This window comes from Schistocerca serialis, chromosome 4 (assembly GCF_023864345.2).
Source record: "Schistocerca serialis cubense isolate TAMUIC-IGC-003099 chromosome 4, iqSchSeri2.2, whole genome shotgun sequence".
Classification (NCBI taxonomy): Eukaryota; Metazoa; Arthropoda; class Insecta; order Orthoptera; family Acrididae; genus Schistocerca; species Schistocerca serialis.
The window spans coordinates 826536179-826562530 of NC_064641.1; the positions used below are offsets into that span (position 1 = coordinate 826536179).

The following is a 26352-nucleotide window of genomic DNA, read 5'->3' on the forward strand; positions in this document are numbered from 1 at the left end:
ACAAATGGCAGGGAACCAGCACAGAAGGCAATATCACCATGTAAAAGGACTGAGGAGGAAGCCCGTACCAGAGTGGACAGAAGTTAAAAACAACAGATCACGATGAAGGACCAGGCAGAAGATAGCATCCAAACAACATATGAATTTTTTATGGCCAGATCTACTGCGGAAGAAAACAACCAAGAAGAAGTCCATGACTCCCAGGAAGTGAAAATCATGATTGAAATGAAAAAAATACTAGAGCCTATTCTCCAAAGAACTAACCAGGCAATACACTTCTCTCATAGAACAGTATAATTCATTTAACTCCCACTACATCATAATGTACAGGGCATAACCAGTAACCTATATGAGCTAGAGGTCCTTTTGAATGGTTGATTAAAGAAGATTTCTGCCTAGTGTGTAACTGAACACTGGCTGCAAGAAATACAAAAATGTGCAGGTGGGATTTCAGAATTTCAGTTGGTCAGAGCTTTTGCAGGGAAACATACAGAGGGATGGAACATGTATATACGTGAGAACAGACATTAAATCAAAGGAAATTGGGATTAAAAATGTCTGCTGTATTGAAAAAGATTCTGAATATTGTTTATGTGAACTAACAGATAGTAAAATTATAATTGCAGGTATATATAGGTCCCCATCTGGCAATTTTGAATTGCTCTCTGAAAATTTGGAAAATCTTCTGAACTATCTAAATATATCTAAAAACAAAGATTCTGTAACTTACCGAACGAAAGCGTTGGTACGTTGATAGAGACAATAACAAACGCAAACACACACACACAAATTTCAAGCTTTCGCAACCCACAGTTGCATCATCAGGAAAGAGGGAAGGAGAGGGAAAGACGAAAGGATGTGGGTTTTAAGGGAGAGGGTAAGGAGTCATTCCAATCCCGGGAGCGGAAAGACTTACCTTAGGGGGGAAAAGGGACAGGTATACACTTGCGCGCACACACACACACACACACATATCCATCCGCACATATACAGGCACAAACAGACATATATAAAGGCAAAGAGTTTGCCCAAACTATAAATATATATTATATAATTCATGGATCATGAGTGAAATTAATGAGTCATCAGAAAGTCTTGGAATGCTATATAAGTGTGCAACGCAAAATACTATCTTGAAACCATATGTAAAGTGTTATATGAAACAGCACAGGAAAGCTGTAGTTGCTGCAAAAAAGAAGCACAATGATTCATATATTGGAAAGGGTAACAACAAATAGAAATCTATGTGGAAAGTTATTAATAATCATACAGGCAAACATGAAAATGCAAGTAATAAAATCACCATAAAACACAGAAATGAAATTGTTGATGATCCACTTCTAATAGCTAATATATTTAATGATCATTGTATTAATGTAGCCCAAAACCTGATCACCACTAAATATAATCCAAAGACAAAGGTAATAACTTCAGTAAATGAAAGGACAATGTACCTATATCCTAACACTCAAAGAAGTAAAAACGGCTATCAGCAAACTAAAGAGTAAAATGACCTACGGATTTGATGGTATCCCGGACAAAATTATTAAATATAGTACCAATAATATTCTCTCTCAGCTTGTGGACATAATCAATGACTCCTTTGAAACTGGTGTGTTTCCAAGTAAACTTAAAGCACTCATCAGTAATTCCAGTTTATAAAAATGGTGACAAGTTTGACATAAAAAATTTCAGACCACTGTCATTATTATCTGTATTATTGAAAGTAATTGAAAGAATAATTTATGACAGATTACTAGACTTCCTAAACAAAAATAAAATTCTTGTAAATGCACAGAATAGTTTCAGAAAAGGCAAATCTACACAAACGGCTCTCTTCAGTTTCCTAAAAATTGTTTATGGAGCTGTAGAGGACAAGGAACTGATCTGTGGGCTGTTTTTGGACCTTTCTAAAGTGTCTGATCTTATAAATCATAATCTACTGCTGTTAAAACTGTATAATTATGATGTCCGTGGTATTTCCTATGAGTGGTTCAAGTCATATTTAACTGATAGGAAACAAAGAGTACAAATTTCTCAGGATGGAAATGTGTACCATTCTGAATATAAAAAGAGTTAATTAAGGGGTGCCCCAGGGCTTGGTATTGGGACCATTGTTATTCTTGATTTTTATTAAGGACCTACCACAAAAGTTTCCAACGGCTATGACCATTTTATTTCCTGATAATACCAGCTTCATTATAAAAGGGAAGAATGATTATCAGCTGCAGCAAAAAATTGACAAAACAGCAGAAGTGGGAGAAAAATGGTTAACGATAACTGTCTAGTTGTCAATGACAAGAAAACTGTATGGATGAACTTCAACCAATGTAAAATTCACGTTACTGACAAGTCAAATTCAGCAAAAGAATCACATAAAATTTTTAGGATTATGGGTGAGTGAGCATCTAAGATGGGAAAAACATGTAGAAATGTGTAACAAAAAATTAAGCAAGTACTGTTACATATTAAGAGTGCTTAAAGATTGCTGCAATACCAAAACAGTGTTAAGTGCTTATTACACATACATGCATAGTCTACTGAAGTGTGGTACAGTGTTTGGTGAAATACCTCTTTTGGAAAGCAGTCTTTTTAAGCTCCAAAAGAAAGCTGTAAGATTAATAAGTGATGTTGCTTACAGAGTACCATGTAGAGGTATCTTTAAGGAATTAAAAATCATGACCTTACCAGCTATATTTATATCTGAAACCATCTTCTTCATTAAAAACTATTAAGTTTCAGCTTTGAGTAGTGAGATCCACAATTATTAAACAAGGAACAGGCATGACTATCATAGTGATGTGCACAGAAAATCAATAAATCAGGACAGTGCTGTTTACAAACCAAAAATTCTGTGCAGTGCATTGCCAGATAGCATAAAAAAATACCAAACATTAATACATTCAAAAAAGAACTAAAAAATCTACTAATAAACAACAGCTTCTACAGCATTAATGAATACCTGGAATTTTGCTCAAATCTGTAGGTCTGCTTCATAACTTTTTAAATAAGAATTTGTAATCATCAGCCAGTCCTAAATGAAACCAAACTTCTTTCGTCCCTGTATGTATCTAATTATGCACCTAGCTTTTGTGCCATACGTTACTATGCCTAGTTAACTAACTGGTATTTAATAGTTTTAGTAAAATCAACCAAGGGGTTTCGCTAGCTTTTATTCTGTCTGTATGTTCATATAAATATAATGGAAGGAAACATTCCACGTGGGAAAAATTATATATAAAAACAAAGATGAGGTGACTTACCGAACAAAAGCGCTGGCAGGTCGATAGACACACAAACAAACACAAACATACACACAAAATTCAAGCTTTCGCAACAAACTGTTGCCTCATAATGTGTCTCTTGAATGGCAACATTGTTGTCTAGGAATTGTGTCAAGTGTGGTGGTTAGAGGCAGGAAACAGGAGATTTTGTCTGAAAGTTAACAAAGTCTTAATTCTTTTCTTTTTTTTGTGCCTGTTGATGACTCAATGCTTCCACTATCTGGTGTTTTGTCTTCCCCTCTCCTTCCCTCTTTCCTGATGAGGCAACAGTTTGTTGCGAAAGCTTGAATTTTGTGTGTATGTTTGTGTTTGTTTGTGTGTCTATCGACCTGCCAGCGCTTTTGTTCGGTAAGTCACCTCATCTTTGTTTTTATATATAATGTATGTTCATATATAATTTTATAATCAAATTAAGTAGAATAATGTTTTTGTTATAAAGATGTGTTGATACCAATGATAAGATTTTGTACATGATGTAAATATGCAATATTTTATACTATTTTGTACCTTGACAAATCCAGTATCATGAATGTGATAATACGGGTGCTAAATAAAAAAAAAAACTAGAGAGCTTAGACATTGATGTTGATGTGCTTCATGCTCACTTCTTGCTTATGATTGTGACAACTCAACACTTCCACCATTTGGTGAGTGGTCTCCTTTACTCCTTAATTATTTGCATTCCACCAGACCTTTCCAAACTATATCTATACAGTCAGATATGATATATTAAACCTATTTTCTGTATTTGTCAGCTAAATATAGAAGGACTTAGAAGTTAAAATTGCAAACACAACTCAGGCATTCTTCTAGACAGCAACATGGTTAGGAAATTCCTAGCTGAATATAAATAATTAGAAGTAAAGGAGACAAAACACCAGATAGTGGAAGCATTGAGTCATCAACAGGCACAAAAAAAAGAAAAGAATTAAGACTTTGTTAACTTTCAGACAAAATCTCCTGTTTCCTGCCTCTAACCACCACACTTGACACAATTCCTAGACAACAATGTTGCCATTCAAGAGACACATGCAGATAGTGAGAACTGATTGAAGTTTTGTGACCTGTAGTCATCATAGTTATGGACTTATTACATATATTCACAGCAACATAGAAGAGGACAATTTAATGAGTACTAGCGCTGTAAATGACATCAGTAGTATCACCATAAAAATTCCAGAGATGTCAATAACAAATGTATAAAAATCCTCCTCAAGCACACTAGTCTGGAGAAGGCCTACAAACACTTAACCAACTTGGAATCTATATGGTCGATTTTAACAGTCCCCATACATAGAAGTATGACAAAATGATCATAACAGAGATAAATTTGTAATATAGACTGAAGAGAGAAATCTAAACAGCATATTTGATGCTAAAGACAGCAGCACATTCAGATGAGCAGTGTGGAACAGAAAGTACAATCCAAAATCAAGTTTTTTAACATAAGTACTCTAAATTAATCTCTACACATGACTAATAAAGTGCTCTGAGGTTTCCCACATAGTTAACATAATGGTGTTTTGTACAAAATAGGAATACAAATACCCATAATTAGGTCCATTCAAAGACTGCAGTGGCATTTCTGGAAAGCAAATTGGAATTTCTTCTGACAAGACACTGATAAGATTATTAGACAAATTCCAACTACAGTGGACAATTACAACAGATTTGTTGGTGCCATAATTACAGTAGCTAAAAGTGGATTCCAAGAGGCCCCCAAAAGGAACACCTCCCAGGATGGAGTAATGAAGTGCAGAGCTCTATAATGCCAATGTGGAAAAAGTGATCCTGATATTGCTGAGGAGCTTCTGGAGAAACTGAACGATATGGACAAAGAAAGATGGATGGAGGTAACAGCGAACTTGAATTTCCAAGAAGTTAAGGAGACAAATGTGAAGTCCGATGGAAAAGTTTGGTAGAAACAGTCTCCCCATGTGAGAAGATCCATTAGTTACAGAGACCAGATAATCCTCCAAGTTACTTCTCTTTCTAGAGCATTGATGGATCAGTGGTATATAAGGTGACTTCAAAAAGTAAGTTGGATATTATTATGGCAGACCAAGTAATTTTAATTGAATCTTACACTCTATTTCAAAGTGACACAGATACATGACACTATTTTTAACTTAATCACCAATTCTTCTTAAACAATGATCAGGACTTTCTACCAGTCATTCAGTTCCTCAATGAGAGAAATCTGCTCCTTGGTCACAGATCCATTTGAGAAATACTATGTGAACATCCTCATCATAGGAAATTCTTGTTGTCCTCCAACCCCAGATGTTGTTTCAGCATACCAAAAAGGTGGAAATAACTTTGTGGAAGATTTTATCTGCGTGGAGGATTGAAAACTTTGAAACAAAGCCTGTGTTGTGCAAGCTGTGTGGGGTGTTGCATTATCATGCAGAGGAACAATGCCTTCACTTAATTTTCTGCGCCTCTTGTTCTTTATAATGTGCAATGATGTCAGTGTTGCACGGTACAAATTGACATGAATGGTTGTACCCTTTGCCATAAATTCTGTGAACCCAACTCCTTCACAGTCAAAGAAAACAATGGCCATAACCTACACTGCTGATGGCAAAACTTTGCATTTCTTCCACAGAGGCGAGGAGGTGTGTCTCCAAACCATATGTGTTGCCCTTGTTGCAGGTGTGAAATTATGGTCCCATGTCTCATCAGCTTAATGATGCATCTTGGGAAATTATTGCCTTCCACACAGTAATGCTTGAGAAAGTTCAGAGATGCCATAAACATTGTGCCTGTGTGTAGATGACAGTGATCATGGAACACAGTTTAAGCACAATTTCCGATACTGCACTTGGTCTCAGATGACGTGATGATCACTGCCTATTGAGATGCAGATCTGCTGAGCAATGAGCAGTGTCCATGACAGTTACACAGTGATTGCTGTGAATCAGTTCCTTCCCTATCAACATCAGTTAAGTGTGTGTGACCTTGGGCAAACTGGCACCATTTCACTACAGCTGGACACAACATTGCATTTGGTCCATATACTAACAGAATGTCATGGTGAACCTTTGTACAATTTGGATGTTTTATCCACAAGAGTTCTACTGGCCTGTTCACTGGCATACTTTTCCACTAGCTGTGCCATTTCACTCACACACTGTAATCCATCCGTTATCCATACCACAGTAGAACATGTCTGCGTCAAACCCTTAATGTGGTGAATATAATAGAAGGAAACATTCCACATGGGAAAAAATATGTCTAAAAACAAAGATAATGTGACTTACCAAACGAAAGCGCTGGCACGTCGATAGACACACAAACAAACACAAACATACACACAAAATTCAAGCTTTCGCAACAAACTGTTGCCTCATCAGGAAAGAGGGAAGGAGAGGGAAAGACGAAAGGATGTGGGTTTTAAGGGAGAGGGTAAGGAGTCATTCCAATCCCGGGAGCGGAAAGACTTACCTTAGGGGGAAAAAAGGACGGGTATACACTCGCACACACACACACATATCCATCCACACATATACAGACACAAGCAGACAACCCTTAATGTGTACGCACTTCTGACAATGCGGCACACTTCTTGTGCGACAGTCTTAGCATGAGATAAAGTGTGTAACTTGCTTTTTGAATTTTCCTTCTACATGTCAAATTAAAAAGAAATTTAGTAGAATGCATTAGTAAACACCACTCAACACAGATTTTTCTGTTGCCTCAACCCACAAAGAACCACGACTGACATCAAGACAGGCAAAGCACCAGGCTTTGACTGAGTACACCCCGAGTTTCTTGCTTGGTGGGATAAAACAATGCAAAAGTAGCTTATCAAGTTTTATTCAAATGTTGTGTCAATAGGAATCTTACCAAAAGTTCTTAAGGCTACAAAGTTAATTAAACATTTTTGAAGGTGGTTGCCAACAGCTGTTAAGTACTTTATGAAATGTATGATACACATCTCTGTCTCTATATGCCCTTTATTACCACTAGCAGTTGTAGTTGACCTTTTAAGTATGGAAACTGCTTCCTCTTCTGATGCTGAGCAGTTCTGAAGGGGCTGTATTAATATTTTTGCCACATTGACATGATATGACGTGACATGACATAAATGATTTATGACTTTTATACTGGGTGATAGTGGTAAGTCAAAACTGGTAGTGATAATGAAGGATACGTAGACTTCTGCATGTCATGAATTTCATACAATACTAAGTTAGTTACCATACTAAAACGAAACATGTGAAACAATACGCCAGAAAGCTACAGACCAACAGCTCTTTTAAGCTGCTACTCCTCAACAGAATTAGTACAAAAATTCTAAACATTATTCCGCAAAAGCAAGTTGGATTTAGGCAAATAGAAATTGCACAGACTGAGCGTTATGTCTTACTATACATGTAGAGACAGGATTCCAAAAATAATGAGAAAAAATCAGTGGTTCTGGTAGATTTATTTGCTGAAGAAAGTGAACTGAGAGCATATGCTAGTGATCCAATGGGGTTTTCGTTCCAACACCCGGGTGTACTTGAGTGGATAGCTGCAACTAATTTTAGCATACAAAATTTGTATTTTATATGCATTTTTTAATATCTTGTGATGCCATGTATGCCATATATTAAATTAATAAAAATAAATATTATTCTATGTAATCTATGTGCAAAGGAGACTAGTCACTGAATAGTATGAGGGTTGTTCAATAAGTAATGTGACACTTTTTTTTTCTCACCCAGTTTTAGTTGAAAAATGCAGAATTTGTAGCGGAACGTCATCGAATATTCCAGCTTCAGGCCCTATAGTTTCATGAAGTTCTGATAGGTGGTGGCATTAGCAACCTTCAAAATGGCATCTGTAATGGAGGTGGATTCCCCCAAGCATAAAGCTGTCATTGAGTTTCTTTTCGTGAAAAACCAGACCATCGCAGATGCCTGCATCATCACAACAAGGTCATGCAAATCTGTCTGATATCCCATGTGCTGGACAATCACACACAGCTGTGACATGTGAATACTCTCATTCGAGGTGATCAACAGATCACAGTCACAATTCGCTGCACAACTGGGTATCTCTGTTGGTACTGCGGACTCACTCGTCCACCAGCTGAGGTACTCAGAGGTGTGTGTACCTTCTAGGTTCCTCACCGCCTAATGGAAGATCATAAAGAGCAACAAAGGACAGAGTTGCTTGCACATTATGAGGCTGATCATGCCAATTTCTTATCGAGCGTCATCACAGGTGATGAAACATGAGTTCATCATTTCGAACTGGAATCAAAATGGCAGTCCACACTATCTCTCATCTGAAGAAAAAGTTTAAAGCTGCACCATCACCCAGTAAAGGTATGGTGACAGTCTTCTGGGACTCTGAAGGGGTTGTTGTGTTTTATGTCATCCTTCATCGTACAACAATCAATTCTGAAATGTGCTGTACTGCCCTCAGTAAACTGAAGAAATGACTACAGACTGTTTGTAACCACAAACATGCAAACAAACTTCTTTCCCATGGCAATGCAAGGCCCCACACTAGTGTGCACACCTGAGAAGAACTCACAAAACATCATTGGACTGTTCTTTCTCATCTGCCCTACAGCCTGGATCTCATGCCTTCTGACTTCTACTTGTCTAGCCCAATGGAGGACACACTCCACAGGAAGCAGTACATTAATGATGTGAGGTTATTGATGCAGCAAGATGTTAGCTCCAATGTCAAACAGCAGTGCGGTACTATGCAGACATACAGGCCCTCTGATAAGATGGCGTAAGGCTGTCGCATTGAATGGCGATTATGTTGAGAAGTAGTGTTTTGTAGGCAAAAGAGTGGGGAATAATATGGTGTACTGGAATATTGAATAAAACCAACCTGCTTTGAGAAAAAAATGTGCTGCATTACTTACTGAATGCCCCTCATAGGACCACTGAGTCATCGACAAGTCTACAGGCACACTAAAATGAACTAAAATGTTGCTTGTCAATGACTCAATGCTGCTACTGTTCAGTGTTTGGTCTCCTTGACTCCTAAATTATTTATGTTCTGGCAGAACTTCCCTTATTGTATGTATATTATTTTATTTATATGAACTGATGAATTCTTCTAGACATTGGTAACATTTAGGCTTTTTAAATGATTTTTATGCTTTATTGAGAAAATTCTTTAAAATTGTTGCCAGTTTTATTGTAAATCTTCATTGCTGTTTGATAGGCACTGATCCAACAGTTTGAGCCTGGAACGTGATAGCTTATTCTGCTTGAAACTAGGTACTTCTTATTATATGTTAATGAAAATTTACATTGAGAATGGGAGGAAACATAAAGGATATACTAAAGCAAACATAAAACACTACTGGGAATTAAATGTTATTATAGTGCAGAAGAATTCATGACTGTAAAATATAAATAAAATTATAATTACTCATGAAATCAATCGTATAAGCTGGTATTGTTATGTAACACATATAAATTATATATTGATGTCATATTTCAGGTTTGCTGAAACTTACACTTTGAAGAGATTAAAATCAAAACAAGATACAACAATTTGAGAGATTAAAGAAGTAGAGTACAGTATGTTGCCTCTAAGATGGGCAATCAATCCTTAGCCCTGAAATCATAAAGTCAGAAGCTAGGAAGGCTACAAGTGGTAGTCATTTATTGCAGCCAATGTTACCTGGCTGGCAGTACTGAGTGATATAGCCCAGTACTGAGTGATATAGCCATCGTTGACTGCTGTATTACTGTGTTGTATTTCACTCTGTTCCATGTGGTTTCCTTTCCTGGAGATAAGTGTACATAATTGTTTCAGTTAGGATCTTTATGAAAGACATATTGGCATATAAGCTGTTTACAGTTTTTATTATGAACAATGGCACCCATGTGCATGACTTTTGCTTTCACAGAAGCGTGACCCACAGGTTATGTTTAGGGACGATTCTAGAAGTCGGTCAAGGAGCGGGGCTAATGGGGTTGGGGGGGGGGGGGGGGGGGGGAGGGGGTTTGGAGGAATGGAATATATGGAATATCGCTTAACAAAAGAAGAGTTTGGGTCCTCTACCGACAAATTGGTAAAATTTAGTGTTTCTTAAAGTAGTTTTAGGTAACTATTTTGGAGTTCAGGGTAAAAAATGTGTTTTAGTAAATAATAAGATGCTTATTTTAAATCAAATGATATTTATTGGTTTAGATACTAAGCTATTTTCCTCTCTTACTCTTGTGTTAAAATGTGTTTGAAATACATTGTAACCTATATTGATACATAAAAAAATGATTGAATCTGTTGGAGTAATATATTTGCTGATTTCTGAAGTAATTTAATCCAGTGTAATATGATACGCCATGGGGGAGGGGGGCTGTAGTCCCCATAGACCCCCCTGCCCCACTTGCCATTGCCCCTAATTAAGTAGTCTACACTGCAGGAGGCAGGTGGGTCTTGGTCTCACCACATGGCTCCTCATCCCATGGTGTTCTATGTGGAGCCATCTTGTTTCTTTCACTCTTTGCAACTTCCCTCTGACTTTGGCTAATGTACAATTAATACACCGTCAAAAGATTGCCTCAACAACAGATAAACATATTATTTGATGAGGTGTGTTATCACAAAGTATTACCTCACGCCACTTAAATGTGGTGGACAGGATGATTTGTTTCATCTATATAAGATCAGTCCCTGTCTCCTATAGCGAAATAACTGTGGGAAAATTTGCTCTGTTATGTGTAAAATTCTGAAATACACTGCCTGACAAAAAATGTGAAGCACGCAGAAAACAAGGTCAGATACCAGTGTAACTTTGTACATGTACACACTATCAACAGGTATGTAAATCCTCTTTGACAGGTAGAACAGCCACCAGAGTGTGTTAGTGTTCTTTGTCTTTATTATTATTACCCAGACTTGGAGAGTATATAAGGGATGTGAGCATCACAGTTGTCACTGTGAAGAACACAGAAATGCCTCACACTTGCACGAGACAGTTTTATCAGCACCTGACATAATTTGAATGGAGCCTTGTTGTAGGTCTCCATTTGACTGGTTGGATGAATTGTGCAACATTTAGATTTGTGGGGCATTCAGATTTGACGATGGTCCAATGCTGAATTGCACGGAAATGTGAGGGCAGGCACACTCGACATCTAGGTTCCAGTCACCTACTTTGTCTGACACCTACATAGGAGGATCACTGTATTGTGCGCGAAGGACATCATAACCCCTTCACATTTGCCTGCCATCTGAGAACAAACACTGTTTTGCAACATTCTGTGACATCCTGCTCTACTGGTAGGAGCTAGCACTAGCCACACCAGAGATTACTGCCCATACGTAGACAGCCATTAACACTGCAACATACAAGGCTGCGTTTGGAATGGTGGCACTACTGAGAAGCACAGGCTGCTGATTAGTGGCCTCAGATTGTGTTTAGTGATGAATCATAGTTCTGCATTACCCTGGATGACCATTGGGGTTAGTACCAAATAGACGTATGCCTGCACCTCCAATGGAAGGAAAAGATGCTAGTGAAACTGAAGCATTTATTTTAACTTTTCCTTTATGTTTCAAAGTATTAGAAAGGAAATTTTAAGAGAATATGGAGACAATGTGGGGACAGGTCCCATTCTTCCAATGTTTTGGAGATTCACAGTGGTGTTACTCCTGGCATCATGCAGTGGAGAGCCATTTCGTATGACTTCAGGTCACAGCTGGCAGTGACTGAAGGAACTCAGACAGAATAATGCAGCATAATGGTACATCACAGACATCCTGTGTCGTCATGTGTTGCCTCCCATGCAAATGTATCAGTGAGCCATCTTTCAACAGGACAGTGCTCACCCACATGTGGCACATGTCTCTCTGAACTGTCTGTGTGATGTTGAGGTATTCTTGTGGCCAGCAAGATCCCCAAGGCCTGTCTCCGCAAAGATATGTGGGACCAGCTAAATGTCAACTCTGTCCCAGTGCATGTCCAGCATATCAAGAACTAGTTACAACAGTTGACTGTCTTTTCAAACAAATTTCGGGCTTGCAGCCGGTCGTCGTTCAATACTTCGCACGATATTTCAACTGGGCACCTGCCAGTCATCTTCAGGTGAGCCGTCGCAGTCTGACTGGCAGGTGCCCAGTTGAAATATCATGCGAAGTATTGAACGACAACCGGCTGCAAGCCCAAAATTTGTTTGAACAGTCAATTCGCCGTGAAAATTTTAAAATTCACGGTTGACTGTCTTGCTTCAAGAGAGGATACAGTGGCGTTATGACACTCTTACCAGCAACATTAGTACATGCATCCAGGCCAGAGGGGGTTGCAATGCCGTATCGATGAGTGGCTCATGCTGCCAAGTTCATTGTATATTTCACTGAAATTTGTAATCATGGAAATAACATCACACACCCAATCAACCTGTGAAGTTTAAATTCATCCCCCTCCCCCTCTTCTGGCTGTCTCACTTTTTTGTCATGCATTTTAGTTGAGGACTAGGTGAAAATGTTTTAATTTTGAAAAGGTTTAAATCCACCTCAAGAGCAAGTAAGAGTAAGGAATGAGTAAACAGGAACTTAAAAAGTCCAAGTTCTTTAATGGTGACTGTAGGAGCTCTAAGAAACCATTTAACATCCATGTAGCACATAAGCTTCTTTTGTATAACTGGCTCATTGCCAAGACTATTGTCTCCCTACATTAGTAAATGATTTTCAGGAAATATGTTACTCACTGGACATGCTTCCATAAACAACAAAAATAAAAAATCTTTACACACATATTCTCTATCCACGCATTAATTTCTATAACTTATCTGATGTACATCAGTACCAAATAGTATCAATGGAAAAAAGACATTTGTGAAGATGAAGCATTTATTTCACCTTTTCTGTTATATTTCAAGGTATTGGAAAGGAGACTGCAAGAGACTTAGCAAAAAGAGGTGCTCGAGTAATTTTAGCCTGTCGTGATCAGCAGAAGGGCCTGGAAGCTAGAGGTACAGCAGTTGTCTCCTGTATTTACCATGTCGTTGTATTTAATGGCAGTTGTTGAAATGAAGAACAAACTCAAGTGCAGAAAAGTGAATTAGTTTATATTTTCAGATGAAATTATAAGAAGCACAGGAAATAAAAATGTGATTCTACATCTGGTTGACTTGAGTTCTCTAGCATCTGTGAGAAAATTTGCAGAGAACATAAAAAAGTCAGAGAACTGTCTGGACATATTAGTAAATAATGCTGGTGTTGGAGGCCTCCCACCAAAGTTCACAAAGGACAATCTACTAATTGGGATGCATGTAAATCATTTTGGACCTTTCCTTCTAACACTTCTATTACTAGGTGAGTTGTAATGTAGTTTAAATTGGTAAAGGAGGATGTGTAGTGCTTGTCTTGAGAAAGATATGTTTCATAAAATATGTGTCATGTTTATATTCAAGAATCACCATGTTCATCCTACTTTACTGTGTGCTAGTGTGATTTTGAAACTGTTTTTGCAACATTTTATCTATACAAGTGTTATTTCCAAATGAGTCACGCGAGAGAGGACGAACAAGTGTGTTATTGTGCTGAAGAAGCCAACTGCTCCCTACCCACAAGCCCGGCAGTTTGCATCTCACTGCTTCACAGAGGCGACACAGGACCTCCTGGTAGAACTCCTTATTGACGTTAGTACCTTTTGGGGCATCCTTGTGATGGATGACACCAATGGATCAAAAAAGATGTTCAGCATGACTTTTACCTGCCACACTGTTTTGTGTCTTGGTGATGATGAATGCTTCCATTGCGATGACTGGATTTCGTTTCTGGGTCATACCCATAAAGCAATGACTCATCATCAATGATCACGGTTCACAATATCCAGCATGTCCTATGGAATGTCTGAACAAATTTGCTTCTGCTCAATTGTTAGCAGCTTTGGCATAAATTTTGCTGAGATCCTCATGAGATCCATTGTTGCATTAAAATTGAATGACCGGATCCAGTTCAAATACTTGTTCAATCTTGGAGATTGTTCTGACTTGAGAATCGCTAAGCTTAAAACAAAATTTGATGCAATAATGTTGTTCCACTTTTTCTGTCATTTTGCCCACAACACAAAATCTGAAGACTACCAGGTACACCTGTTCACTTTTATGTGACTGGTTGTTTCCACATTTGTGAAATAAATCAGACACGCCCATTACATGTGCCTACAAATGTACAGAGTGTGCATGCTCTGATACCATTCTTGGTTTCAACAATAAAAATCAAGGTTAGATATTTTTTAAACAGTCTTCATATTTGTCAGGTTGAAACAGATAATAATACATTTTCAGGTGCCCACAATAAATTTACAACAATTAATCATAAAATTTTAAACAGCTTAAATAAACTCTCAGATTGTCCATAATCAAATCTGTTGCACTTTTGTTCTCTCAGGTAAACTAAGTCTTCTTGTTTATGTTCCTTTATGAGGCTAGCAGTGAGCATGAGAGAACCCATTAGTCAGTTTCACATATGCACTTTGGTTTTGTACGCATCAGTCTTTATCCAGTCCCATGAACAAAAGACTAATGGTTTTACTTGTTATGTTCAAATAGATATGTATCCTTATAATGGAACAGCTAGGAGTGGCATACCAACTAGGAGAATATGCCACCTAAGTAATCTGGAAGGGTTCCACCACTCTGGAAGTACTTTCATTTAGCAAATGGAGCCTCCTCTAATTATTCAGATGCCATATTTTCAAGAACTGCAAATTGTTGGGTTCTGTCAGCCATTCCTCAAAAATTAGAGGGCTATGAATATATCACAAATAGTGTTGCATTACACATAACAGGGAAACTAGCATAGAAATGTATTTTAACTGTATCATATGGGTTGTCCCACAACTGTCAGTGGTTAATATGAGTAGAGTTAATTTATTCCTGGATAAATATGGCTTTATCAGTAAATAGCAGAAGCACATAATGATAGGTAGTTAATGACAAACAAAACTGAAGTTGCATTACCTGACTTCAATGTGAACATGCTGTGTATACTGTAAGGGAAATGGGTATAAATCTTGTGAATGTAATATTCGCCATATATCTGTTTATGAAGTATCAGAACATACTAGCTGTAGAACTACACTGAACATGAAACTTCCTGGCAGATTAAAACTGTGTGCCGAACCAAGACTCGAACTCGCAGAAGTAAAGCTGTAAGGACGGGGCATGAGTCATGCTCGGGTAGCTCAGTTGGTAGAGCACTTGCCTGCGAAAGGCAAAGGTCCCGAGTTCGAGTCTCGGTCCGGCACACAGTTTTAATCTGCCAGGAAGTTTCATATCAGCGCACACTCCGCTGCAGAGTGAAAATCTCATTCTGGATACACTGAACATAGTTAATAATGTGTTAATGTTCCTTTGTTTGTTGTTTAATTCCTTCTTCAAATAAAAATTATGCTTTGGGAGCTTATCACTTCATGCAGTGTATTAACAACTATGAAAAACCATGATGAAATTTGATGTATTGGAAAGTGGACAGCATTCCTATGCTGGGTATTCAATGGTAATGACACCATGACCCATTTTTAGCAACCACCTGTAAAATGAAACATTTTTCTGGTGTTATACTCTGACACAGTTTACGCACACTCATTCGGTTGCAGTAAATGATATTTGACAAGAAGTCTAATATTGCAGTTTTATGGTTACAAAGATATTCAGACCACAGATATTCAAAACAAAGATGATAGATGACATGATACTAACCACGTGTCACTGGGTGCGAGAGGTGATGCTGAACGCACATTGTGAGTTGTACACAATAACATGGATATTTTAATTCCTCTGTTTTCCTGAAAGCTGATAGGCACATGCACTGTGTTTGCAGACAGAGTCCTTAGTGAGGAGCCTCAGCCAATACCTCACCAGTATATTTCCAGATGATTCTAGGTAAAAGTTTTTTGCTTATGTTCTAAAATCGTATGTATTTTTTTTTTCTTTCCTGGAGAAATTATGCCACATTGTCTGCCTGTCGGATCTAACTAGATTTGGCTCTGGGTTGAAGGGCAGGAGGGAGTAAAGGTACACATTTGTAGTTTTACTAAATATTTAAAAAAAGACTTGCAGCACTATTATATCAGTTATGTATGCTGCACCTAGTTTGAGATCTTGGTAATATTGTTTAGAAGTTTCATTGTCATCCAGTTATTATTAGACAATTAATAAAAAATTTCCTATAAAATAATTTTGTGTCCTCTTACCCCATGCTGTTGAGTAAGAGTATGTGGGCCTGTGGCAAGAGTATGCAGTGCATATTTTTGCCCCCAAATGAAGAAAATAAAAAGGTTTGCAAATAAATATGGGTGCCCCAGAAGTCTTTCCCTGATTACAGGCTCGCATAAGGCAGAAAATGTCACAAACAGACACATATCTTTTATCTTGAAGTGCAGTTAACATATTCAAGTTTTTGCGCCCAGACACATAATTATAACAACACATATTCAATTATAACATATGCTTGTACAAATATTAGACTAATGTTTCTGCATGACTAAGTTATATTGGAATATGTGTTATTACAATTACGTTGAGTTTATACGGCTACCTATAACACACTGATGACAGCTGCACTATCAGCTGAAATCTAGATCTGCATTTAAAAAAATGACAGATTATATTATAACTGATGCTGACCTTATTTCAATCCTAGATTACATCATGATTGTGGGGCACAATTATTCTCATGGAATTGAACATGATGATATACTTTTAGCTGCTGCTTTTTCAACAGTACAATAACAAGATTCTCTTGATTAGCATTCTTTATGAAGAGATATGCTACACTCTTTTTGGGTACCAAGAATATTTGTTATGGTATGGTATGGTATTAAACTGTGTATATCATTTTGATAACAAGACAAAGGTGCAAAGCAAGCAGTGGAAACATGTGGTTTCACCACCTCCAAAAAGCCAAAGACCCCACTGGCTATTAACCAAAGTGATGCTGACTGCTTTTGGGACTGCCATGCTAACAAATGGTTCAAATGGCTCTGAGCACTATGGGACTTAACATCTGAGGTCATCAGTCCCCTAGAACTTAGAACTACTTAAACCTAACCAACCTAAGGACATCACACACATCCATGCCCGAGGCAGGATTCGAACCTGCGACCATATCAGTCGCATGGCTCTGAACTGAAGTGCCTAGAATTGGCCACAACAGCCAGCTGGTGCTAACACTTACGCTTTTAAGGGGTAAATTGTGCCAGGAGCATACTACCTAATGGGGCTATGAGAGTCTGTCAAGATGAAACATGTCGGGAAGCTCTCCAAGGGGGTTTTGCTCCACAACAATGCTCCACCTCAATTCTGCAGAGGATTCTGCCAAACATGCTGCTCCTTTGAGCTATCAAATTTTACCTCACATCCATGTTCTTTTAACATAGCATCCACTTACTTCTTATTTATGTGCCAGCCATTTCCAGAATGAAGACGAGTGGTTCTCAAGGTATAGCACCTCCTGAACAGCCAAAAAGTAGATTTCTACAACCAAAGTATCTGTCAAGTCATCCATCATTTGGAAAATGTGTCGCATTGAAGGGTGAATACATAGAGAAGGTCTGACACCATCACTAAGTCTCATGGTCACAGCTTGATTTTCTTGAGGTGATAACTAAAACTTTTTGGTTACTGTTGTACAAGCATTTTCATCTCAAATGTGAGCAAGAGCAGCCTTGTTTGAATGTTCACAATACATACCTGTAATACAAAAGCAGTGCCTCATCACATGAAGTACAGCTTGCTGGTTAAGGAATTATCAGTAAAATGTATTTTCTGTGAATATGTCAAAAATTTCATTCTGCATTTATGGTGCATAGATTTTGAAGTACGAGGATTGATTGAAAAGTAATGCCTCGACCTTATGTAATTCTTCAACAGTTGCAGCATTGGTATGCGGCAGGTACTGGCTTGCTCCTTAGCCTCTTCTCTACAGCTCCAGTTGGCAGGAAGCCTTAACATTGAACAGTTGTGTTGTTACTATGTAAAGTATGGAACCCTGTGCAGATGGTCAGTCAATGCAATTTAAGCAACGTGCAGTCATTGAATTCTTGACAGGAGAAGGTGTCACCCCAAAGGAGATTCATCAGAGAATGAAAGTAGTTTATGGTGATTGTGTTATGAATTGTTATGTCTCACATTACACATGGATATGCATTGTATTACACAGTTACAATGTTTGAAGCTCTGGATGGAAACAAAATGTTGAGATTCATTACACAGTTCTGTGTCACCTGTTAAAATTTCGTGGAATATCAGTTGGGAAATTCTTGACTCAGTGGTGGAATCTGGAATCCTAACACTGCAACATTCAGCAGGAGGGAATGAACACAATGGTGTATCTGAATGAGCTGAACATTAAGGCAAGCATGAAAAATTTGTGGAAGTGTGTTGAAGTATTGTAAACAAAACACTAAGGCTGAACTCAAAACTAAACAGGACTGCAAAAGCAACACTAAGTGAGCTAGATTATCAGAAATCCATAATCTTGAACAGTGTTATTAGTGTTTTCAACTCAGAACTGTTAACAGTTATTCACCCCTCCCCCAGGAAAAAAATAATAAAAGAAAAAGGCAAGTGTGCAGTACAGAATCTTTAGGTAGGGACATGGAGTCAAGTGAAAAGTATTTGTAGTTTATTCGTAAGTAGTACTGGAATGTTGAAACTTTCATACTCATAAAAGTATCAAAAGAGAAGTGTCAATACTTTGACGTATTGACACTTATCCTTGATAAAAGGAATAGAGTAGATACTCTATATGGGCTCCAACTCACCATATCTATTTTTGAAATCTATCTAAAATAGAGAAAGGAAATTGATTTTAATAAGTTTCAAATAAAATAATAAAGACGTTAAAATAATTCATAAGTAAGTAAAGTTACATGTTCCGACCCTAGACCGGCCAATAGGGTGCGACCGACCACCTTGTCATCCAACGGAGTCATCAGATTCAGTATGGTGGGACATGTCATCAGCACACACCTCTCTTGGTTGTTGTCAGGTTTCCTGACCTGAAACCACAACTGATTGGCAGAGTAGCTCCACAGTTGGCTCAGAGTGCATGCCATACCAGTCCGCTCACCAAGGACAAATTCCTGGCTTTACCGTGAATCAAACCAGTGTCCCCTGCATAGCAGTCTGTCATGCTGTCCACTCAGCCATGGAGATGGACACAGGTATTAAATAAAGCAGTGTTTTTATTTTCATTGCGGATTACAATTTTTTTTTAAAAAGAAAACTGAAACTTGAAATATGTAATTACAGAACAGATTATCAGAAAAACAGCTGAATAGTACCCAAAGTAAATACATTAAATCATAATTAAATTTCCCATTATTACTTTGTGCTGTCACTCAAAACCAGTGTTTTATCTAATAGTCTTGTTAATAATGTATTACGTGAGTCTGACATTATGCTGCCTGTCTTTGAAAATAAACACTTGTAGGGCACTGATTCCATTGGAATTGTCAGATACTCATTGGCTACCTTGTATAACTGGGGGAATAAAACTTCCATGTTGGCACTTTGGTCTAAAAGGATTAGCTCACAGTGCATCATAGGCTCCTTACATCTTTTTGATCATATAGGCAACTACTCCATCTTTTTTCACTTGTTTGCTGTGCACTCAACACTTATGATGATACCAAATGTCGCATTCCATTTCAAGAGAAGACTCACAATCTGGTTCACTGCTGCTGGTGCCAGTGGTAGCAGCAATATTAGTTGCCGATAAATGCCTTAATGTAGCCCAGCAAACCCCAGTTCTGTAAAGAGTAGAACTCCCATTCATAAAACAACTTTGAACTTCTGATTAGTTTACAAGTGAGTTACTGTGTTCAATTTTTGATATTGAGCATGTGAATGAGAAAAGTTTAGAAAAGGTTTGTAATTGCATTTAAAGTTTTTTGGAAGTCACTAAGTGCTCTCATTATCAAACACTGCATTATTGTAGTCCGGATAACTTGCACTCTATTTTCAGCAAAAGCAAGTTTTTCATGCATCTCAATTTTTATGAAATCATATCTTCTGAACTGTGTGTCACACAAGGACATTATGTTGGAGGTACATTCAGTGGTATATGTTGATACGGACTGCAAAAGTGTTGTGAACAGGTCCAGTAAAATTGTTGTAAGTTCTGTCATTCTGAAATACTGGAAGAGTATAGTTTGATAATTTGCACTCTTTGAGTTACAGTGTCGCAAAACATTTACACACTTTCTAATCTTAGAACTTGTCTTAGTGTGTTAAACATTTAACATAAAAGTATACCTCTTAATGTGTAGGTTTTGTTGCCCCAGAAACCCAATAGATTGGCAGCCTGTTACTGGATCCATGCCCACTAATCAGGTTAGCCATTTAGTAAAATACAGGGTGATTCAAAAAGAATACCACAACTTTAGGAATTTAAAACTCTGCAACAACAAAAGGCAGAGCTAAGCACTATCTGTCGGCGAATTAAGGAAGCTATAAAGTTTCATTTAGTTGTACATTTGTTCGCTTGAGGCGCTGTTGACTAGGCGTCAGCGTCAGTTGATGCTAAGATGGCGACCACTCAACAGAAAGCTTTTTGTGTTATTGAGTACGGCAGAAGTGAATCGAAGACAGTTGTTCAGCGTGCATTTCGAACGAAGTATGATGTTAAACCTCCTGATAGGTGGTGTATTAAACGTTGGTATAAACAGTTTACAGAGAATGGGTGTTTGTGCAAAGGGAAAAGTTCTGGATGGCCGAGAACGAGTGATGAAAATGTAGCACGCATCCAGCAAGCATTTGTTCGCAGCCCAGGAAAATCGACTCGCAGAGCTAGCAGAGAGCTGCAAATTCCAACTGTATGGAGAGTCCTACGAAAAAGGTTAGTTATGAAACCTTATCGTCTGAAATTGGTTCAAGCACTGTCTGCAGCTGATAAGATTAAAAGAATCGATTTCTGTGATTTTATCCTTGCTCAAATGGAAACAGATGAATCATTCGTTTCAAAGATTGTGTTTAGTGATGAAGCAACTTTCCACACTAACGGGAAAGTCAACCGTCACAATGTCTGTATATGGGGCACTGAGAATCCGCGGGAAACAACTCAGTATGAACGTGACTCGCCTAAGGTGAACGTTTTCTGTGCCATTTCAGCCAATAAAGTTTTTGGTCCCTTTTCCTTCGAAGGTGCTACTGTAACTGGACTACAGTATCTGGAGATGTTAGAGAATTGGCTGTTCCCTCAGCTCGAACAAGAAGCACAACAATTCATATTTCAGCAGGATGGAGCGCCACCACATTGGCACTTATCTGTCCGTAACTACCTGAACGTCAACTACCCGAGGCGATGGATTGGCTGCCAGGCAGCCCGTGACAGAGCACTTCATCACTGGCTTCCAAGAAGCCCTGATATTACCCCCTGCGATTTTTTCTTATGGGGGTATGTTAAGGATATGGTGTTTCGGCCACCTCTCCCAGCCACCATTGATGATTTGAAACGAGAAATAACAGCAGCTATCCAAACTGTTACGCCTGATATGCTACAGAGAGTGTGGAACGAGTTGGAGTATCGGGTTGATATTGCTCGAGTGTCTGGAGGGGGCCATATTTAACATCTCTGAACTTGTTTTTGAGTGAAAAAAAACCTTTTTAAATACTCTTTGTAATGATGTATAACAGAAGGTTATATTATGTTTCTTTCATTAAATACACATTTTTAAAGTTGTGGTAATCTTTTTGAATCACCCTGTAGATATCACCCTCACCCAACCTCTGGGTTCTGAAAATGTATTTTTTTGAATCTTGGATCAAGCAAGCAGGATATTACTGCCTAAGAGTTATATTCAGTTTGTTCAAATCTGCATGCTATTTGCTTTTTTAGCTCATCTTTTACTGCCTTTGCTTCACTGCTGTCAGTGCTGTAATCAGGCTTACTTAAATTATTTATCTGCACTTTTAAACAAAGAAATATTGTCAAGGTAGGCAAAGTGTTGCAAATGTTTTCATTTACTTGCTCTGTTTTTCACACATGCATAGTTTCAGTTGACGGCCTTTTGGTGTTCACGAGTTCAGTTGTTGTAAGTCTTGGAACTGAATCACGCAGCCATAGTTTTGCCTAGTAATAAAAATTTAATAAATAATTAATAGACTCATGAGTACAATATCTGCCATAAAGTACTGATATGAGTAAAAAAGTATCCAGTAAAAAATTTTCTATTAAAAATGTGTTGGTATTGAGGTGAGAGTACTCAATACTAAAAACTTTTACCAGTGTCCTATCTGTAGCATGTGCCACACAGTTAAACCACCTCTGGTACAGAGCACACATTTATTATTGCAATGACCATTTTCCACTAGATTATATCATCTTCAGATCTAAAATGTAGACAGTATGATAACTAACACCAGCATCACCTGGTACGTGTCATCAAAATGACACACTTCAGGTGCAGCTATCACACTCTCCATATTCTAGATCTGAAGATGGACTACTTTAGCCAAAATTGATCATTACAATAATGAATATGTCACCTAGACTGTGTCTTGTTCATAAAATTTGTTGAATAATTTAGCTCTCTCCGTAATTTACAAAATGCAAATGTTTTGCTAAGATTGAAGTATGGCATCACTTTTAACCATTGGTTAGCTTTCTGATGTACATTTTCTTTTTCTCACAGATCTTCTGAAGAAGTCTGCACCAAGTCGAATTGTAATGGTATCATCAGTAGCACACAAATATGCTAAACTCAGTGTAGATACTATAAATGAAAAAGATGATAATGGTGTGAGGGTTTATGCAAATAGTAAGCTTTGCAATATCTTGTTTGCCAATGAACTGTCACGCAGACTAAAGGGGACGGGTAAGATATGAGACAGAATTATGGAAGCTGTTTTTACTTTATCCATTATCTCTCAATGCATATTCCTGTAATTACATACACAGAAAATGTTTTCAGGAGTCACTGTGAACAGTTTGCATCCAGGAGTAGTTAAGACAGATATTCTTCGAAGATTGCCTAGATTCCTTATGTTGACTATAAATTACCTATTTGGACATTTTGGAAAGGTAATTCTCCTGAACATACTGTGTTTGTTATTCACATACTTAAGCCCAGTGTGAGTGTTTAACAGTTATATTGATGTTAACAGACAGCATATGAAGGGGCACAAACAAGTATTTACCTTGCTGTGTCTGAAGATGTCGAGGGTGTAACTGGAAAATATTTTGCAGATTGCAAGGTATTGTATTGATAAATAAAACTTTAAGGTAGTACAAATTTATTTCTGAAATCATTTTGTGATTTTTGTTATAAGCTATCAGATTTTGTTAAGTATAGAGACTGTTGACATAGAATTTAATTTGCTTTGCAGTAGGATACAGATGCAGATACACAAAATACCAAATGTTGAAAGGACTAATGTGACAAAATTAAGAAAAAAAAAGTTTAATTTGAAGCAACAGCATATGCATTTCCATGTTCATAATGGATGCCTGGGAAGATAGTTTCATACAGTAAATCAAATTCTGATTAAAAAAACCCTTCATTTTATGGGAAATAAGGCTCTATTAATATAGTACATAATAACCATTGCCCTTCAGTATTCAATTGTACACTCTATAATAATTGCAGTATAGTACAAGAAAAATAAACCCAAAATCTTGTCATAACCGTCACTACACACTTGGCAGTCTAGTTAGAATGTAGCAGTTTTTTCCTCTATGCACTGCAATTCTGTAAATTTTAAACAACACTAATTAACAGCCTTTTAAAGAGAACATACAGTACGGTGATGTTCTCTATACAAAACACATACAACTTGTGTTAAATTATAGTTAGTTGTCAGTGTGATATCAAGAGCAGATAACTGCATCTCTAAGGTAATGTATCTTGACATGCTCGTATTCATTAATGCTCTCCTTCAAGATGCAGCTGACAAAGCTGACAAATTAATATTAGGACTGCATCTCAAATTTTGTGCAAAAAATTTGAAAGGAAATATCAATTAAATTTCTTATGTGTTTATCTTCATTACAGGAGGCACAGACGTCTTCTTCAGCACAAGATGAAGAGCTAGCTAGAAAAATATGGATCAAAAGTGAAATACTAGTCGGCTTAAAGCCAGAGGAGAAGTATTGGTGAAAAAATATACAAAAGAACAAGTAAATTTATACCTTCTTAGGGTTTTGTAAATGATTTTATAATACCATGCGTACAGTTTTATCTAGCTTTCAAATAACTGTTTTCTCTTATAAGTGACACATCTTTGTAGGAGAATAAGAACTTTGCTGCGACGAGTAAATGAAAGTTTGAGACTTAGAGACAACTGTAAACGTAAAATCATTTATTGATGTCATATACGAAATACTTAAGAATAAATAAAAGTGGTCAGTCAGAACAGCTGAATTGTTTAACTTCCAGTTTTGCCCCAACATCCCTAGAGAAGAAACACTTACAGTGAAATATTGGTATAGTTAAAGGAAAAATCATATTTTGGTTACAAAGGGAAACAGAGAATACAGATACAAGACATAACAAGTAACTGTACCTTTGTTTAGAGCTTTGTAAGTTCTGATACAGAGACACATGCACATACATATATTTGATATGTAAGTGACATTTGCTTTGTTGGTTGTCAAAATATTCTTTTCAGAAAAGGATCTGCAACATTTTTATTGTTTATCCCCCACTTCTCAGACATTTACTCTTATTCTGCTAAATACATCTATTTTTATTGATGACTCTCTTTTGTATAAAACAATATTGCAATCAAAATATGAAGCATTGTTGCAGAACTCATGCCTTATGAACAAAAGAAACAGTTGCTAACAAAATTAAAGTTTGAACTGAAGTTTTGTGATACTTCCCAAATGCTCACACTATTTATCAGCCGCACAGAGTGGCCGCACCGGAGGTTCGAGTCCTCCCTCGGGCATGGGTGTGTGTGTTGTTCTTAGCTTCAGTTAGTTTAAGTAGTGTGTATGGTTAGGGAGCGATGATCTCAGCAGTTTGGTCCCTTAGGAATTCACACACACACTGTTTATCACTTGATAAGGTACACCTAATTTATATTAATATTATGGAAAGAGTAGTGTGCAACTCACCATACAAAGGAAACATTGAGTTGTAGACAGACACAACAAAAAGACTGCTATACATCTGAGCTTTCAGCCACAAGATCTTCTTCTAGTGTAGAAAACAGACACATACTCACACAAACCGAGCGAGGTGGTGCAGTGGTTAGCACACTGGACTCGCATTCGGGAGGACGACGGTTCAATCCCGTGTCCGGCCATCCTGATTTAGGTTTTCCGTGATTTCCCTAAATCGCTTCAGGCAAATGCTGGGATGGTTCTTCTGAAAGGGCATGGCTGACTTCCTTCCCCGTCCTTCCCTAATCCGATGAGACCAATGACCTCACTGTTTGGTCTCTTCCCCGAAACACCCCAACCCCCATACTCACACAAGCACAACTCACACACACATAACCACTACCTTTTGAGATTTTGGAATCTGAGAAACAGGATGAAAACTTAACAGGATCATGGCAATGAGCCTATAAAATTCTGACTATGCCATCAAAAATCACTGATCATCATAAAACACAAAAAGTAAGGGCGCTGAAACCTTAAACCGAGGCAAATGCTCAAATGCCTTTCCATACTTTTTCTTCGTGCTTCACATTCATCAGTCACTCAGCTGGCTGATGCCATTCTCCATCTCTTCCTGTCTTGTGCTAATCTGTTTACAGCATTGAGGGAATTCAGTAATCTGTTTCCAAAAGTCTGTCTTTGTCATTTTACTGCTCATTCCAATACGAAGTTAAATATTCCCAGATGCCTTAACACATGTCCCACTAATCATCCCTTTTTCTGTGAAGGGTTTGCATTGACTTCTTTCATTACCAGTTTGCTCAAGTAGTTGTTTATGTTGTTCTTTAGCAGGACACTTATTTTTTAAAAATATTTTCCTTGTGCCATTGTTGGTTGTTTTTTCTTTTCCACTTTCCTCATGATCCACACTTCCCTTCTGCAGACTGCTGTGTCTAGTTATACAGGGTGTATCATAATTAACAGTGTAAATCCACACAGTTGAAAGTACACAATACTAGAAGCAAAAAATTCTCAGTAAACA

At 37.7% G+C, this 26352-nt stretch overlaps 1 protein-coding gene across 1 annotated transcript in view; it reads left to right on the forward strand.

Moving 5' to 3' along the window:
• LOC126473426 (retinol dehydrogenase 14-like) overlaps nucleotides 1-24618 on the forward strand; it is a 55454-nt gene extending 30836 nt beyond the window's left edge. Inside the window, exons 2-7 of the mRNA XM_050100463.1 lie at nucleotides 13130-13222; nucleotides 13329-13565; nucleotides 22897-23079; nucleotides 23176-23285; nucleotides 23369-23458; nucleotides 24256-24618. Coding sequence (XP_049956420.1) covers nucleotides 13130-13222; nucleotides 13329-13565; nucleotides 22897-23079; nucleotides 23176-23285; nucleotides 23369-23458; nucleotides 24256-24360 — 818 coding nt within the window. The 3' untranslated portion in view covers nucleotides 24361-24618. The remainder of the gene's footprint in view (nucleotides 1-13129; nucleotides 13223-13328; nucleotides 13566-22896; nucleotides 23080-23175; nucleotides 23286-23368; nucleotides 23459-24255) is intronic.
• The last annotated feature ends 1734 nt before the right edge of the window (nucleotides 24619-26352 follow it).